Source organism: Glycine soja, chromosome 3, assembly GCF_004193775.1.
Source record: "Glycine soja cultivar W05 chromosome 3, ASM419377v2, whole genome shotgun sequence".
In the NCBI taxonomy this organism is placed as follows: Eukaryota; Viridiplantae; Streptophyta; class Magnoliopsida; order Fabales; family Fabaceae; genus Glycine; species Glycine soja.
Genome location: NC_041004.1, coordinates 4,366,673 through 4,384,599, shown reverse-complemented (window position 1 = coordinate 4,384,599; position 17,927 = coordinate 4,366,673). Strand labels below are relative to the sequence as shown.

At 34.2% G+C, this 17,927-nt stretch overlaps 1 protein-coding gene, 1 long non-coding RNA gene and 1 pseudogene across 2 annotated transcripts; all 3 read left to right on the top strand.

Moving 5' to 3' along the window:
- Positions 1-332: 332 nt before the first annotated feature.
- On the top strand, positions 333-3,083 carry LOC114405961 (putative disease resistance RPP13-like protein 1). Its single transcript, XM_028368492.1, has one exon. It carries the CDS (start codon positions 526-528, stop codon positions 2,950-2,952), a length of 2,427 nt encoding a protein of 808 aa, XP_028224293.1. The 5' UTR covers positions 333-525; the 3' UTR covers positions 2,953-3,083.
- A 1,795-nt stretch (positions 3,084-4,878) lies between these two features.
- LOC114405962 lies at positions 4,879-6,351 on the top strand. Its single transcript, XR_003665316.1, has 2 exons — positions 4,879-5,388; positions 5,800-6,351. It is a non-coding gene; the product is annotated as an uncharacterized LOC114405962 (long non-coding RNA).
- A 5,931-nt stretch (positions 6,352-12,282) lies between these two features.
- On the top strand, positions 12,283-16,799 carry LOC114405960 (annotated as a pseudogene).
- The last annotated feature ends 1,128 nt before the right edge of the window (positions 16,800-17,927 follow it).

Sequence of the window (17,927 nt, the reverse complement as noted above, 5' to 3'; positions counted from 1 at the left end):
TAGAAAAAAATTCTAAGTCGAGGATCTTTACATAACTTTTGGATTTAAAAAAAAAAATTCATTTTCAATTTTACTATTAATTATTTTTTAAATAAAAATATCCAAAACACATGTGCAAACTGCTTCAATACAACTTGTCTCACAGCATTAAAGCACAGGAACTTAATTACGCACAGTACCCTTGCAGCCATCCACACATATCACCAAGAAAAAAACACATACCACTGCTCCACACGATTTGGAAAGTGAAAAAGCTAGCCATCACTAACTTTAATTAAAGCATTTTAGAAATATAATAATAATAAAGAGACTCCCAAAAACGTGATAAGTCACCCACCACCATAATAATACAAATAAAAAAGACCATACTTTTGTCTTGCACAGCAGAACGAGTGAAGGTGAAGAGAGTTGAATTAAGCCAAATCTCATCACATCAGTTAACCTTACCAAGAACCAACCCAGTTCATAGCAACCAATTCCCTTGCCTTTGTCTTTCTACTCTGATCATCTTTTGTTCTTGAGATCATGGCTGCAGCACTGGTCGGTGGTGCCTTTCTCTCTGCTTTCCTTGATGTGCTTTTCGACAGGCTGGCTTCACCTGACTTTGTTGACCTGATCCGTGGAAAGAAGCTTAGCAAGAAGTTGCTTCAAAAGTTGGAGACCACTCTCAGAGTGGTTGGAGCTGTGCTTGATGATGCCGAGAAGAAACAGATCACAAACACCAATGTCAAACACTGGCTCGATGATCTCAAAGATGCTGTCTATGAAGCCGATGACTTACTCGACCATGTTTTCACCAAAGCTGCCACCCAAAACAAGGTAAGAGACTTGTTTTCTCGCTTTTCCGATAGGAAGATCGTTAGTAAGTTGGAGGACATAGTTGTCACCCTAGAGTCTCGTTTAAAACTCAAGGAGAGTCTTGATTTGAAAGAGAGTGCAGTGGAGAACTTGTCATGGAAAGCTCCATCAACATCTCTGGAAGATGGATCTCATATATATGGTAGGGAGAAAGATAAGGAGGCCATAATCAAGTTGTTGTCGGAGGATAACAGTGACGGTAGTGAAGTGTCTGTGGTTCCTATTGTGGGCATGGGTGGGGTTGGAAAAACTACTTTGGCCCAATTGGTGTACAACGATGAGAATTTGAAACAGATATTTGATTTTGATTTTAAGGCATGGGTTTGTGTTTCTCAAGAATTTGATGTTCTGAAGGTCACAAAAACTATAATCGAGGCGGTGACTGGAAAGCCTTGTAAATTGAATGATCTGAATCTACTTCATCTTGAATTGATGGACAAGCTGAAAGATAAAAAATTCTTAATTGTCTTGGATGATGTTTGGACAGAGGATTATGTTGATTGGCGTCTTCTTAAGAAACCATTTAACCGTGGGATTATTAGGAGAAGTAAAATTCTTCTAACAACCCGCAGTGAAAAAACAGCATCTGTAGTCCAAACTGTTCACACCTATCATCTAAACCAATTGTCGAATGAAGATTGTTGGTCAGTGTTTGCGAACCATGCGTGTCTTTACTCCGAATCGAACGAGAACACAACAACACTAGAAAAAATTGGAAAGGAGATTATTAAAAAGTGCAACGGACTGCCTTTAGCAGCAGAGTCGCTTGGAGGCATGTTGAGAAGAAAGCATGACATTGGGGATTGGAATAATATTCTGAATAGTGACATTTGGGAACTTTCTGAAAGTGAGTGTAAAGTTATTCCAGCACTGAGACTTAGTTATCATTATCTCCCTGCACATTTAAAACGGTGCTTTGTTTATTGTTCCTTGTATCCACAAGATTACGAATTTGAAAAAAATGAATTAATCTTGTTGTGGATGGCCGAAGATCTTTTGAAGAAACCAAGAAATGGTAGGATTTTAGAAGAGGTGGGTCATGAGTATTTTGATGATTTGGTTTCGAGATCATTTTTCCAACGTTCAAGTACAAATAGAAGTAGTTGGCCTTATGGCAAATGTTTTGTGATGCATGACCTCATGCATGATCTAGCCACATCACTCGGTGGAGATTTTTATTTTAGATCAGAAGAACTTGGGAAAGAAACAAAGATCAATACTAAAACTCGTCATTTGTCATTTGCCAAATTCAATTCTTCAGTCTTGGACAACTTTGATGTTGTTGGTAGAACAAAATTTCTGAGAACTTTCTTGTCCATTATCAATTTTGAAGCTGCTCCATTCAACAATGAGGAGGCACAATGTATCATAGTGTCAAAGCTTATGTACTTGAGAGTTTTATCATTTCGTGACTTCCGAAGTTTGGATTCTTTGCCTGATTCAATAGGTAAATTGATCCATCTGCGCTATTTAGATCTCTCTCATTCAAGTGTAGAAACACTGCCAAAGTCATTGTGTAATTTATACAATCTGCAAACTTTGAAGTTGTATAATTGCAGAAAACTGACCAAGTTGCCTAGTGACATGTGCAATCTTGTTAACTTGCGTCATCTTGATATTTCTTTTACTCCTATAAAAGAGATGCCGAGAGGAATGAGTAAATTAAATCATTTACAACGTCTGGATAAAAAACACATTAATAGTTTACAGTTGGAATGGTCTGGATGTAACAACAACAGTAACAACTTCCAACTTGAAATAGATGTGCTTTGCAAGTTACAGCCTCACTTTAACATTGAATCGTTGGTAATAGAAGGCTATAAAGGAACCAGATTTCCAGATTGGATGGGAAATTCTTCCTACTGCAATATGACAGGTCTATACTTGAGTGATTGTGACAACTGTAGTATGCTTCCTTCACTTGGACAACTACCTTCTCTCAAGGACCTTGAAATTGCACGATTGAATAGGCTGAAGACTATTGATGCAGGTTTTTACAAGAACGAAGATTGTCGTTCTGGGACGCCCTTTCCCTCCCTTGAATCTCAAGGACCTTCACGTTGCCTTCGATTCAGAAGCTTTTCCTGTGCTTAAAAGTCTTAAAATACGTGACTGCCCCAAACTAGAGGGAAGTTTGCCGAATCACCTTCCTGCTCTGACAACACTTGTGATTAGAAATTGCGAGCAGCTTGTCTCTTCTCTCCCAACGGCTCCCGCCATTCAAAGTTTGGTAGAGACTATAGAAGTAGAAGGAAGCCCAATGGTGGAGTCTATGATAGAGGCCATCACTAACATCCAACAAACTTGTCTCCGGTCTTTAACATTAAGGGATTGCTCGTCAGCCGTGTCATTTCCGGGTGGTCGTTTACCTGAATCACTGAAGACTCTGCGTATCTGGGATCTTAAAAAACTGGAATTCCCGACGCAACACAAACATGAGTTACTGGAAACACTGTCAATAGAAAGCAGTTGTGATTCACTCACATCTCTTCCATTGGTTACCTTTCCAAATCTCAGAGATCTTGCAATCAGAAACTGTGAAAATATGGAATATCTTTTGGTTTCAGGGGCAGAGTCATTTAAGAGTCTGTGTTCTTTGAGAATTTATCAATGCCCCAACTTTGTATCATTCTGGAGAGAAGGATTGCCTGCGCCCAACTTGATTACTTTCAAAGTTTGGGGCTCTGACAAGTTGAAGTCGTTGCCTGATGAGATGAGTACTCTTCTCCCAAAGTTAGAACATCTTTACATATCCTACTGCCCAGAAATTGAGTCGTTTCCAGAAGGGGGTATGCCACCTAACCTGAGAACAGTTTGGATTGTCAATTGTGAGAAACTACTGAGCGGCCTAGCATGGCCATCCATGGGCATGCTTACCCATCTCAGTGTTGGGGGTCGATGTGATGGCATCAAGTCCTTCCCTAAGGAGGGTTTGCTGCCTCCCTCCCTTACGTCTCTGTATCTATATGACTTGTCAAATCTGGAGATGTTGGACTGCACGGGGCTTCTCCATCTCACATCCCTGCAAATATTACACATAGACAATTGTCCTCTGCTGGAGAATATGGCTGGAGAAAGGCTTCCTGTCTCTCTGATAAAATTAACCATAATGGGATGTCCTTTGCTGGAAAAACGATGCCGGAAGAAGCACCCTCAAATTTGGCCTAAAATTTCCCACATCCCTGGCATTCAGGTTGATGATAGATGGATTTAGGCACAAAGGATGACCAACAGGTATCTTCTAAGTCTAACCAACTAGAAAACTATTTCTGTCAAGGATATGTTTCATTTCATGTCTTTCTCCGTTTACGTTTTACTAAATCCAATTCATTCTGAAATGGAAATTGACCTTGTATATATGTTACTGAATCTACAGAGAATCAACAAATTATCAAAGGCAACGTGAAAATTGACCTTGTATATATGTTTCCAAGAAGTAACGATACAGGTACTAAGTAACAACATTGATAAATATTTAAATATAATGATTCTCCGAAAAAATGTTACACATCAGTGTTGTTATATTCTAACTTAACTTCTTAAGATTATTGAGACCAGAGTGAACATGACCGCAGGAAACTTATTTTTGTTTTTCAGATATGATTGATTGGCCCGCGAGAAAATGTACTTATCCATGAATCTAAGTTCAAATTTGAACTAGTGCTAAATGTAACTTTTGATTTAATTGATGTCAAATTGACACTTTCTCAATAGCTGAATTTTTATTTGTGAGATTTTTCGTTGGGTACAATGTGAATGATGAAAAGGTGTACCAAGTGAACTTTAGAAGGATTGGATTGGATGAAAAGCTAATAGTAATATTTTCTAAAAAGAAGCTAAAAGTATATCTCTGTTATACAAGTTGATAATTATATTTATATATACTTGAATAGTTAGTGAATATTATATTTAATTAAATTTACTTTTCATAAATAATTTTAAGTAATGTAATAATTTTTATATATATATATATATATATATATATATATATATATATATATATATAACATCGACGATATCATAAAATTTTGGTAATAATAATTTTTAAAAAAAATTGTGAATTAACTAACCTTTCAGGTTCTAGAGTAATTTATTAATCCAAATTTCCTTGAAGCATATTCCCATGCAAGTCAAGTTGAGGGACTTGATGGAGGCCATTTCTGAAATAGAGTCAGGAGAAGTTATTTCCAGCCAACGAGAGATTCTGCAAGCTCCCTAATTTACCAATTCCCAATGGCAAAGGATGAGGAAAAGAGTTTATAAGAGATATCCAACAATTCAAGGCTTTTGAAATCAGCAATGTTGTCAGGTAGTGTTCCTCATATGGAATTGTTGGACAAGGAGGGTTTCACTACTGACAAACTGCTACCTCAGTTGGAGAATGTTGTGCAAGTGTTAATGCAAAGGACAATACCGAAATGCATGAAAAGATCATCATCTCATAACAGACTCTTTCACATACGACCGACCACCTCAACTGCAATGGCATATTTTGGTGAACGAAATTGTTCTGACTCACGTAGATTCAAGGTGAATATTCATAAATCGAGCATTTTCTTTGCTTTGTGACAATGTCACTAAACCTTCAATTAGTTGATCTTGTTCCAGCTTTATAGGGTAATAAAAGTATATCAATGTCTGCAAAATACATCAATAAGATGAAGACACCAAAATATATATATGTGCTTGAATTATTTATAAACTTTTATTTTGATTCCGGGTTACAACATATCTTAAAATATTTTCTTTTTTCTCTGTTTCTTCTTTCAAGTTTTTAATTTCTCTTCCTGGGTAATCTAAATTCCATAAGATACTTCTGGAAATGCAGATATGATCTTGTTTTTTTTTTTGTATTTTACTATTCTATATATTTTATATTAGTGTTGTTTATTTTCTTAAAATTATCATACATAATTATATATGTTATATACTTGTTGATAGGGAAGAAGATAGAAGCTGGTTTTCAAGGACCAGGGCCTCCACGGAGAGAAGAATGAGAAGAATAAGGGAAGGAACAATTGTTTATTCCATTGATTGATGTTGTTATTACATAGTATTATTTATACTGATTTCTCAATAATCGAATTTATCTTTTTGTGCTACAGAATATCAGGAAATGGTTAAGTTTGTCTATTCCTACCCGACCAGCATCATTCTTCCAGATATGATGCACCTGCTTGTTTCACACCTAATCCTTGAGGTAAGTGAGCCTCGTAATTGCTGTCTTGGTCTTGTTTTCTAATTGCACCCCCTTGCTTCTGTTGCTTGCTTGCTGCAAGTTCCCACTGATTCAAATTCCAACAGTTCTGCAAATAAAATTGAAGAAGAAGCTAGAGGTGGGAAATACTCAAGTCATTCTCTTGAAAAAGTTGCTGCAATGATATGCAACAAAATATTAATTAGTGTTCACATGAACATTTCTCCCATGAAAATATATATTTTCTGACTTTGTAATCTCTTTATAGTATGCATGGAAAATTAATTTTCTGATTTTTTTCTCTGTAGTGTTATATATTATTTTTAATCACATTTTCTTATTTATTAGTTTGTTTCTGATTTGACATCATGTAAATTTGGAGATTTGGGTTAGAAATGTTTTTTGAAATTTTCCTGGTTAGAACTTGATAGGTCCATAATGAAGGTATATAAAAGGATAGGGAAAAGAGGGGGTGGGGAATAGAAAAAGAAAGGACAAATGGGCCTCAAAAACAAGACCTGCTTGTGTATGACAGCAGAAAGAATCAGCCGTACAAGTTGCACTTGCTGAAGTGGAAAAGGAACATAGGTTGGCATAATGGAATGGATAGCATTTGATCTTTAATAAATTTTTGCTTTGTGATAGGTTCTTAATATTTAAAAAGTTTTGTTTGAAATACTTATCATTAGTCAAAATTCGTTATTTGTTCACACGATCGTTAACCAGCCACACAGACATGTCATGTGTGATTTTTGTCTGACTGAGATTAGGACTAATGATAAGAAACTATAGTCAAAATCCCTTGGGCATCAAAGAATCATTCTTCAGCAAATAACGGATTTTGACTAATGATAAGAAACTATAGTCAAAATCCCTTGGGCATCAAAGAATCATTCTTCTGTGTTTTCACACAACCCACTATAGTTTCTTCTATACCTTTCTAATGGATTTATCACTATGACTTCGTCACTCGTGAAGATCCAAGGTGAAGAGGTCCTCACCAACGATTTTTAGGACCTTGCAATCAATTTTACATTTTCAAATCAAACCAAGCCAACTCCCAACTCAAGAAATTCACATGGATAAGGTTTCTAAGAGAACACATCAAAATAGTTTCATGGATAGAAGAAGGTCAACAAAACCTTACCCTAAAATGCGATTCCGCTCGGTCGATTGCGTAGAGCACGAAAAAATGAGTGGGATAGCGATGTCTGAACTTGTCGTCAACCTTTCATAGTCGCGAGCTCTTTTTGCAAACCCTTGCTTTCATGGTTGTCTCTTCTTGTTCTCCCTTCTCAAGGGTCACCACCAACCCAGCCATCGGCCACCACAGGCACTGCCAATCGTGCCATTGCTCGTGCCAGCACCAGCTACCACCAGTAACTTCCTTCAACTCTCAAACCTCACTTCTCTCCCAGTCTCTCTCTCACACTTGGCCCTCAAACCCACTTGTGTGTCGTAGGTGAAGAGAAGGAAATGATGAAAACAAAGAGGGTTTTCTTTGGGGAAGGGGGGTCCATGAGTGATTTTTGAGAGAAGGAGATTTGTTGTTGCCATGGGGAGCCATGGTTCAAGAGAAGAAAAAAAGAAAATGGGTTAGAATTATTGTTGTGTTGCTGCCATGGGGTTTCAAGGGAGGTTTGGGGGGTTTTGGAGACACAATAGCGGTGGTGTGGAGCTGGTGGAGGAGTTGGTTGGGGACTGGTGGGGGTGGTTTGGGGGATTCGGGGACTTAGTGATGTCATTTTTTACTTTTTTCTATAAAAAAATAAAAAATCCTACGTGATCAGTTAACGATCACGTATGAAGATAATGGATTTCGACTAACGGCAGGAACTTTGGACAAAGCTTTTTAAATATTAGGGACCCATCACAAAGCAAAAATTTATTAGGGACCAAATGCAAAAAATGAGTATTTATTAGAGACCAAAAATATATTCAAACCATTACCTAATTACAACTCACTATGTGATAAGTTTGTTGACTTTTAAAATAATTATTTTAAAGTAATTCAAACAATAATTTATAATAATGTATCATCAATACATAAGTATTAAACTCGATATCTCTCTCTATATATATTTTCTGTTCGAGATTGATTGAAATTATCTTATTTGCTTAACATATTAAAATGCGGAACAATCACACCTATCTCCAATAAAAAAATATATAATTAGTTTTTATACATCATCAATATATAATTATCTTATTTGCTTAACATATTAAATTGTCTCATAAAAACACGAGGCAAGCACTTGAAAGGAACAAATTCTCTAATTTCTTAGTGGGTAGTGGGAGAGAGGAAGTAAACTTGCTTCAATATGCAAATGACGCTTGAAGCACTCTTTACAGGAGAAACAACCATTTCTAAGGTGCTTACCATAAAAAGCATTTTGAGAGGCTTTGAACTTGTCTCGGGCCTCAAAATGAATTTCCATCAAGGCTTTTGTGGTGCCTTGGGAGTGGATATTGATACCTTGATGAATTATGCAAGCTTGTTGATTTACTTGAGACAAACTATATGCACAACTGACAAAATGGACTTTAATTCTAAATAGCAATAAAAAGATATATAATAAACCTGTTTCAGAAAAGGCTTCCTCAAAATGGAGGCTACTTCAATCTAGTACGGTAGTTGACTTACTAAGTACGAAACAACAAATTATTAAGTTGATAATTAATTAAACATGATTTTAAATACTTACATATTTATTCACATGTAACTATAAAGGTTTAGTAAGAGCATAAATAAAAAATGTTGTTATAATATATAATTTTAAATTTAATATAATAAAAATGTGTTTGCAAAATAGAAATATAAATATAAAGCGTGACAACACATGTTTTTCGTTAATAATAATAATAATAATAATAATAATAATAATAATAATAATTACAAATGGGTTTTGACAAAATCATACCTGGCGAAAATATGCAGTTTAGTGACGGAATTAATTTGTGATTCATGCAATACAATTTGTACCAATCATCATCATCATCATAATCTCTTTTTCGTTTTATTTATCAACGTTGCTACTTAGTACGAAAATTATTTGCACAAAATACAAACAGAATGATGCTATCTGTTATGAAAGGTAAATCCACACGAATTACACGAAATATAGAATGGACGGTTATGATTTTATAAAATGAATATCGATTAAAAAAATTTAAAAGGCATGTAAAAAGAGATTTACAGACATCAAACTTCGTGCGACTTTTACAAAATCCTCTTTCCTAACACAGCATTATATTTTCCATACACAAACCGTAAACTATAGATTCTAAAGGGTATACCTGACTTATTAACAACTTTTTAAAAACTAATATTCATTAAAAATACCAAATAGGTTTTGACATAATCACACCTCGTGCAGATTTGACAAAAAATAATTCTTACAATTTATTTTTCCTCAAATTGGTGTTAAAATTAAATATATGTGACTAGTCAAGTAGGTGATAACAAGTTGCAGCACTTGTATATATGAGTGATGCAAAGGATTCGTGCAATTTATTTACGAAAATTATATATTGGCATGAAACACACGAACTGTAAACTATATATAGTCACTAACTTGTATACGTACGAACTGTAACAATAAATTTTAAAATAAAATATTAATTACAAATATAAAATGGGTTTTGACAAAATCGATCACACCTCGGGCAGATTTGACAAAAGATAATTCGCCACGAATTCTTTTTGGTCAATTATTTAACACAACCTTCCTTTTACGAATTGCACAAATCCACTTTTAAAATACAAGAAAATTTTGTTTTAAAAATTCAGCCAGCCGACATAGAGGTGTATGCAGGTAAGTTTGGATTGAGTTTCATCATACCTATGACTTAAGAATGAGTTGATTTGAGTCATTTGTATACGATTTTAATTAAATTATTGGGTTAAAATATTTAAAATTGTATATTATTTATTAAATCCAATATTTATATAAGCTAAAATTCTTATTAATTAGAATACTGAAAACATTACTTATAAATTAAATATTGTCAGATGCTGCGACTAAGTGAGGTGGTGGAAAGATGTCAAGAGTTGAACTCTAATTTTTGAAAGAATAACAATGACACTCGGTACTTATTCAACTCTCTTGTTATGCACGAAACATATATTTAATAATAAATTCACGTGCGTATTTATAAAATTATATGAGAATTTTTTGTATAAAAATTTAAACACATAAATTATATTAAATTAAAATGTTATGGTAATTTTAAAATATGAATGATAAAATGATTCAATTATTATACTTTAATTTTTAAATAAAAATTGATTTTTATAATATTTAAAGTTTATAAATAATATTTTTGAATAATTTTACATATAAATTAATTAAATTAAATGCAAAAAACTGAAATTAAATATTTCTTAAAACTAATTAATTATTATATGAATCTCTAATATCACTTTATATTAGTAATTGCGAGCTGCTTGTCTCTTCTCTCCCAACGGCTCCCGCCATTCAAAGTTTGGAGATAATTAAAAGCAATAAAGTAGCACTGCATTCGTTACCTCTCTTGGTAGAGACTATAGAAGTAGAAGGAAGCTCAAGGGTTTTTATTTTAAAAAATATATAAAAAATGAATTTAATAATTTTTTTAAATTAAAAAATAATAGGAGCAAAGAGAAGTTGGGTTCCCTAACCCCGACTTCTCTCTGCAAGCTAAAAAGGAGTGTTGTTTAGGAAACAATTTTGAGGCAGGTGTATTTTGAAAAAAATTGAGGAGAGAGCAAGTGTAGTGGAGTAAAAAAATCCTATAAGATTTTGTTTGATACTAAAAAGAAAAAAATAATTGTGATGAGAAAAAATAAGTTAGAGGATAAATATCTTCAACACTTAAACAAACAAATAAAAAAGTTTTCCTAGAAAGTTCACTTAAATCTATTTTCACTATTGATAAAAATTTATACCTGTTGATTTAAAATAAAATTATATTTTATAAAAATTATATTTATTAAATATGATAGGAGAAAAATATTTTTTACATATAGTAAAATATTTTCATTTGCTAGACTTAAATTTTCTTTATCTCTCATTTTAGTATTGTTGTTTGAGATAATCTCACTAAATATATTTTACTTGACTAATAATAAAAATTTTATATAGATAAGATTCAAAGGATAATCACCAACCAAAAAATTTTATGGAAGTATTTATCAAATAATTACAATAGATATATAACATAAAAAAGAGTTGAATTGAATAATAATTTTTCATGCCAAATTACTTTAATCACTCATTATTATTATTATTATTATCATTATTATAACATCTTCACAATATTTTTTATTTTATTAGTATCTATTATTTATTTTATTGATTTTATTTAATAAAAAATCACACACTTTTCTTTTTGCACACATCTTTAACGTACATATAAAGATATTCAAATCTTGAATTCATTAATATTATGTTTGTAGGGAACAATTAACCTGTGTCCTTTCTTTAATTCTTTCTCTTTTAATTTGTTCAACATTTTTTTTGTCTTAATAATTTTTTAATCTCATTTTTTTATTTTCCTCCTAACAAAATTTATTCTATATATAAGAATTAATAAAAATTTAAATCTTTTATCACTTGATTAAAAAACATAAATCATTATCAATTATTTTAAATTTATAAAATCATGATTCAGTATTAAATCTTTATAAAATACCATATCTCTATGACAATTTTAATGATTAGGTTGAAATATAAACTAACACGAATTTAAATAAATATTTCACTATTTACTTTCACATTGAAAAATTGATTTTAAATTTTAACTTTAGAAAAAAATTCTAAGTTGAGGATCTTTACATAACTTTTGGATTTAACAAAAAGAATTCATTTTCAATTTTACTATTAACTTATTTTTTAAATAAAAATATCCAAAACACATGTGCAAAGTGCTTCAATACAACTTGTCTCACAGCATTAAAGCACAGGAACATAATTACGCATAGTACCCTTGCAGCCATCCACACATATCACCAAGAAAAAAACACACACCACGGCTCCACACGGTTTGGAAAGCGAGAAAGCTGGCCATCACTAACTTTAATTATAGCATTTTAGAAATATAATCCATTTTTTTAAAATTATCGGTAGAAATATCATCACTCTTTAAATCTCTTGAGTCTTTAATTTAGAGGAGCTAAATTCAAAATAGAAATATCAAGAAAGCAACATGTGGGGAACAAAAGGAAAGAGACTCCCAACGTGATAAGTCACCCACCACCATAATAATACAAATAATAAAAATAAAAAAGACCATACTTTTGTCTTGCACAGCAGAACGAGTGAAGGTGAAGAGAGTTGACTTAAGCCAAATCTCATCACATCAGTTCATAGCAACCAATTCCCTTGCCTTTGTCTTTCTACTCTGATCATCTTTTGTTCTTGAGATCATGGCTGCAGCACTGGTAGGTGGTGCCTTTCTCTCTGCTTTCCTTGATGTGCTTTTCGACAGGCTGGCTTCACCTGACTTTGTTGACCTGATCCGTGGAAAGAAGCTTAGCAAGAAGTTGCTTCAAAAGTTGGAGACCACTCTCAGAGTGGTTGGAGCTGTGCTTGATGATGCCGAGAAGAAACAGATCACAGACACCAATGTCAAACACTGGCTCAATGCTCTCAAAGATGCTGTCTATGAAGCCGATGACTTACTCGACCATGTTTTCACCAAAGCTGCCACCCAAAACAAGGTAAGAGACTTGTTTTCTCGCTTTTCCGATAGCAAGATCGTTAGTAAGTTGGAAGACATAGTTGTCACACTTGAGTCTCATTTAAAACTCAAGGAGAGTCTTGATTTGAAAGAGAGTGCAGTGGAGAACTTGTCATGGAAAGCTCCATCAACATCTCTGGAAGATGGATCTCATATATATGGTAGGGAGAAAGATAAGGAGGCCATAATCAAGTTGTTGTTGGAGGATAACAGTGACGGTAGAGAAGTGTCTGTGGTTCCTATTGTGGGCATGGGTGGGGTTGGAAAAACTACTTTGGTCCAATTGGTGTACAATGATGAGAATTTGAAACAGATATTTGATTTTGATTTTAAGGCATGGGTTTGTGTTTCTCAAGAATTTGATGTTCTCAAGGTCACAAAAACTATAATAGAGGCGGTGACTGGAAAGGCTTGTAAATTGAATGATCTGAATCTACTTCATCTTGAATTGATGGACAAGCTGAAAGATAAAAAATTCTTAATTGTTTTGGATGATGTTTGGACAGAGGATTATGTTGATTGGCGTCTTCTTAAGAAACCATTTAACCGTGGGATTAGGAGAAGTAAGATTCTTCTAACAACCCGCAGTGAAAAAACAGCATCTATAGTCCAAACTGTTCACACCTATCATCTAAACCAATTGTCGAATGAAGATTGTTGGTCAGTGTTTGCGAACCATGCGTGTCTTTACTCCGAATCGAACGGGAACACAACAACACTAGAAAAAATTGGAAAGGAGATTGTTAAAAAGTGCAACGGACTGCCTTTAGCAGCAGAGTCGCTTGGAGGCATGTTGAGAAGAAAGCATGACATTGGTGATTGGAATAATATTCTCAATAGTGACATTTGGGAACTTTCTGAAAGTGAGTGTAAAGTTATTCCAGCACTGAGACTTAGTTATCATTATCTCCCTCCACATTTAAAACGATGCTTTGTTTATTGTTCGTTGTATCCACAAGATTACGAATTTGAAAAAAATGAATTAATCTTGTTGTGGATGGCTGAAGATCTTTTGAAGAAACCAAGGAAAGGTAGGACTTTAGAAGAGGTTGGTCATGAGTATTTTGATGATTTGGTTTCGAGATTGTTTTTCCAACGTTCAAGTACTTGGCCTCATCGCAAATGTTTTGTGATGCATGACCTCATGCATGATCTAGCCACATCACTCGGTGGAGATTTTTACTTTAGATCAGAAGAACTTGGGAAAAAAACAAAGATCAACACCAAGACTCGTCATTTGTCATTTGCCAAATTCAATTCTTCATTCTTGGACAACCCTGATGTTGTTGGTAGAGTAAAATTTCTGAGAACTTTCTTGTCCATTATCAAATTTGCAGCTGCTCCATTCAACAATGAGGAGGCACAATGTATCATAATGTCAAAGCTTATGTACTTGAGAGTTTTATCATTTCATGACTTCAAAAGTCTGGATTCTTTGCCTGATTCAATAGGTAAATTGATCCATCTGCGCTATTTAGATCTTTCTGATTCAAGTATAGAAACACTGCCAAAGTCATTGTGTAATTTGTACAATCTGCAAACTTTGAAGTTGTGTAGTTGCAGAAAGCTGACTAAGTTGCCTAGTGACATGCGCAATCTTGTTAACTTGCGTCATCTTGACATAGATGGAACTCCTATAAAAGAGATGCCAAGAGGAATGAGTAAATTAAGTCATTTGCAACATCTGGATTTCTTTGTTGTGGGCAAGCACGAAGAGAATGGAATCAAAGAATTAGGAGGACTTTCAAATCTTCGTGGTCATCTTGAAATTAGGAACTTGGAGAATGTTTCCCAAAGTGATGAAGCGTTGGAGGCAAGGATAATGGATAAAAAACACATTAATAGTTTACAGTTGGAATGGTCTAGATGTAACAACAACAGTACCAACTTCCAACTTGAAATAGATGTGCTTTGCAAGTTACAGCCTCACTTTAACATTGAATCGTTGCAAATAGAAGGTTATGAAGGAACCAGGTTTCCAGATTGGATGGGAAATTCTTCCTACTGCAATATGACAAGTCTAACCTTACTTGATTGTGACAACTGTAGTATGCTTCCTTCACTAGGACAACTACCTTCTCTCAAGGACCTTGAAATTGCACGATTGAATAGGCTGAAGACTATTGATGCAGGTTTTTACAAGAACGAAGATTGTCGTTCTGGGACGCCCTTTCCCTCCCTTGAATCTCTGTTCATTTATGAAATGTCTTGTTGGGGGTGTGGAGTTCCTTCGATTCAGAAGCTTTTCCTGTGCTTAAAAGTCTTGAAATACGTGGCTGCCCCAAACTAGAGGGAAGTTTGCCGAATCACCTTCCTGCTCTGACAAAACTTGTGATTAGAAATTGCGAGCTGCTTGTCTCTTCTCTCCCAACGGCTCCTGCCATTCAAAGTTTGGAGATACGTAAAAGCAATAAAGTAGCACTGCATGCGTTTCCTCTCTTGCTAGAGACTATAGAAGTAGAAGGAAGCCCAATGGTGGAGTCCATGATAGAGGCCATCACTAACATCCAACCAACTTGTCTCCGGTCTTTAACATTAAGGGATTGCTTGTCAGCCGTGTCATTTCCGGGTGGTCGTTTACCAGAATCACTGAAGAGTCTGAGTATCAAGGATCTTAAAAAACTGGAATTCCCGACGCAACACAAACATGAGTTACTGGAAAAACTGTCAATAGAAAGCAGTTGTGATTCACTCACATCTCTTCCATTGGTTACCTTTCCAAATCTCAGAGATCTTGAAATCCAAAACTGTGAAAATATGGAATATCTTTTGGTTTCAGGGGCAGAGTCATTTAAGAGTCTGTGTTCTTTTAGAATTTACCAATGCCCCAACTTTGTATCATTCTGGAGAGAAGGATTGCCTGCGCCCAACTTGATTACATTCATTGTTTCGGGCTCTGACAAGTTGAAGTCGTTGCCTGATGAGATGAGTACTCTTCTCCCAAAGTTAGAAGATCTCGGCATATTCAACTGCCCAGAAATTGAGTCCTTTCCAAAACGGGGTATGCCACCTAACCTGAGAACAGTTTGGATTGAGAATTGTGAGAAACTACTGAGCGGCCTAGCATGGCCATCCATGGGCATGCTTACTGATCTCTATCTTTGGGGTCGATGTGATGGCATCATGTCCTTCCCTAAGGAGGGTTTGCTGCCTCCCTCCCTTACGTTTCTGTTTCTATGTGGATTCTCAAATCTGGAGATGTTGGACTGCACAGGGCTTCTCCATCTCACATCCCTGCAACAATTAGAAATTAAGGGATGTCCAAAGCTGGAGAATATGGCTGGAGAAAGTCTTCCTGTCTCTCTAATAAATTTAACCATAGGGGGTTGTCCTTTGCTGGAAAAACGATGCCGCATGAAGCACCCTCAAATTTGGCCTAAAATTTCCCACATCCCTGGCATTAAGGTTGACGATAGATGGATTTAGCCACCAAGGATGACCAACAGGTATCTTCTAAGTCTAACCAACTACAAAACTATTTCTGTCAAGGATATGTTTCATTTCATGTCTTTCTCCTTTTACGTTTTACTAAATCCAATTCATTCTGAAATGGAAATTGACCTTGTATATATGTAACTGAATCTACAGAGAATCAACAAATCATCAAAGGCAACGTGGAAATTGACCTTGTATATATGTTTCGAAGAAGTAACGATACAGGTACTAAGTAACAACATTGATAAATACTTAAATATAATGATTCTCCGGAAAAATGTTACACATCAGTGTTGTTATATTCTAACTTAATTTATCCTTAAGATTATTGAGGCCAGAGTGAAAATGACCGTAGGAAACTTATTTCTGTTTTTCAGATATGGTTGATTGGCTCGGAGAAACTGTACTTACCCATGAATCTAAGTTCAAATTTGAACTAGTGCTAAATGTAACTTTTGATTTAATTGACGTCAAATTGACATTTTCTCAATAGTTGAATTTTCATTTGTGAGGTTTTTCGTTGGGTACAATGTGACGGATGAAATGGTATACCAAGTGAACTTTAGAAGGATTGGATGATTTCAGCTTATCTCTTATCCTCTGTCCTATAAATTAATAGTGGTATGATTATTCTAAAAATATGATAGATATATAGATACGTAAGAATTGATAAAAGCATAATAAATATACAATTGAAATTCGGTAAATTGAAGAACATACATACTTCTTAGACATTGCTAAAAACGAAATCAAAAATTTGTAGATCATTTTTTCCTATTGTTCACAAATAAGAATGGTACTATCAATGATCAATCTCATTTCTTTCTTGAATTATCTATAAACAAAACAATTTTCATATTTGGTTCATCAAGAAACAATACTTTTTATATTTCTATATTATACTTACTTCTATGTTACATGACTATATTTGATTATCAGAAATTTTTTTTTAAAGAATTGGTCACTTCACATATATGTACCAGTGAAATATATCAATATATTGGTATCAGATATAGATGCATGAAGCAAATTAAAGTATCAGTACTTTGTAGCAAAACACATTCTTCAAATCATGACATGAGGTAAAAAAATAAGATGATATTTTTGTAAGTATTGGAAAAAAAAAGTAAAGCTTCTGAAATCAAAGAGACACTAATTTTCCACAACATCCTTCAATTGGGCCCAAGCTTCCTTTCCTATTGACAAATAACTGGTTGTTAGTGCCAGCCTTTTCTTTTTTCCAGTTTTCCATTGATGGTTAAAAGCTAATATGAACTGTCACTCCTTAAAATTTCCACCAAAGTTTGGTAAATAAATATATAGGAGAGTGAATAATACAAGCCTTGCATTCTATCTCTAAGTTATTAGGTATATGAAACAGGTATGGGTATTTGGTTTTAGAAGGTACGTGGTTCATCACTATTTATATTATTACTACAAGAACCAGGTAAACTTTATTACTCTCTCTTTCTGTCTCCTTTTTTTTCTCATGTCCATTTCTTTGGTTTTTTTTCTCTGAATACACTTTTTTTCATGTTTTTTTCCAATATACACCAGTTTGTAATTTCATTTCCAATGTACACTACTTTAGACTTTGTTCTTTGATTAACATCACTTTGCAAATGAACGTGACTTTTTTTGTTTTTTTTTTTAATTTAAAATATTATAAAATATAAATATTATATTGTATAAATTTTTTATTTTTTTAAAGAAAATA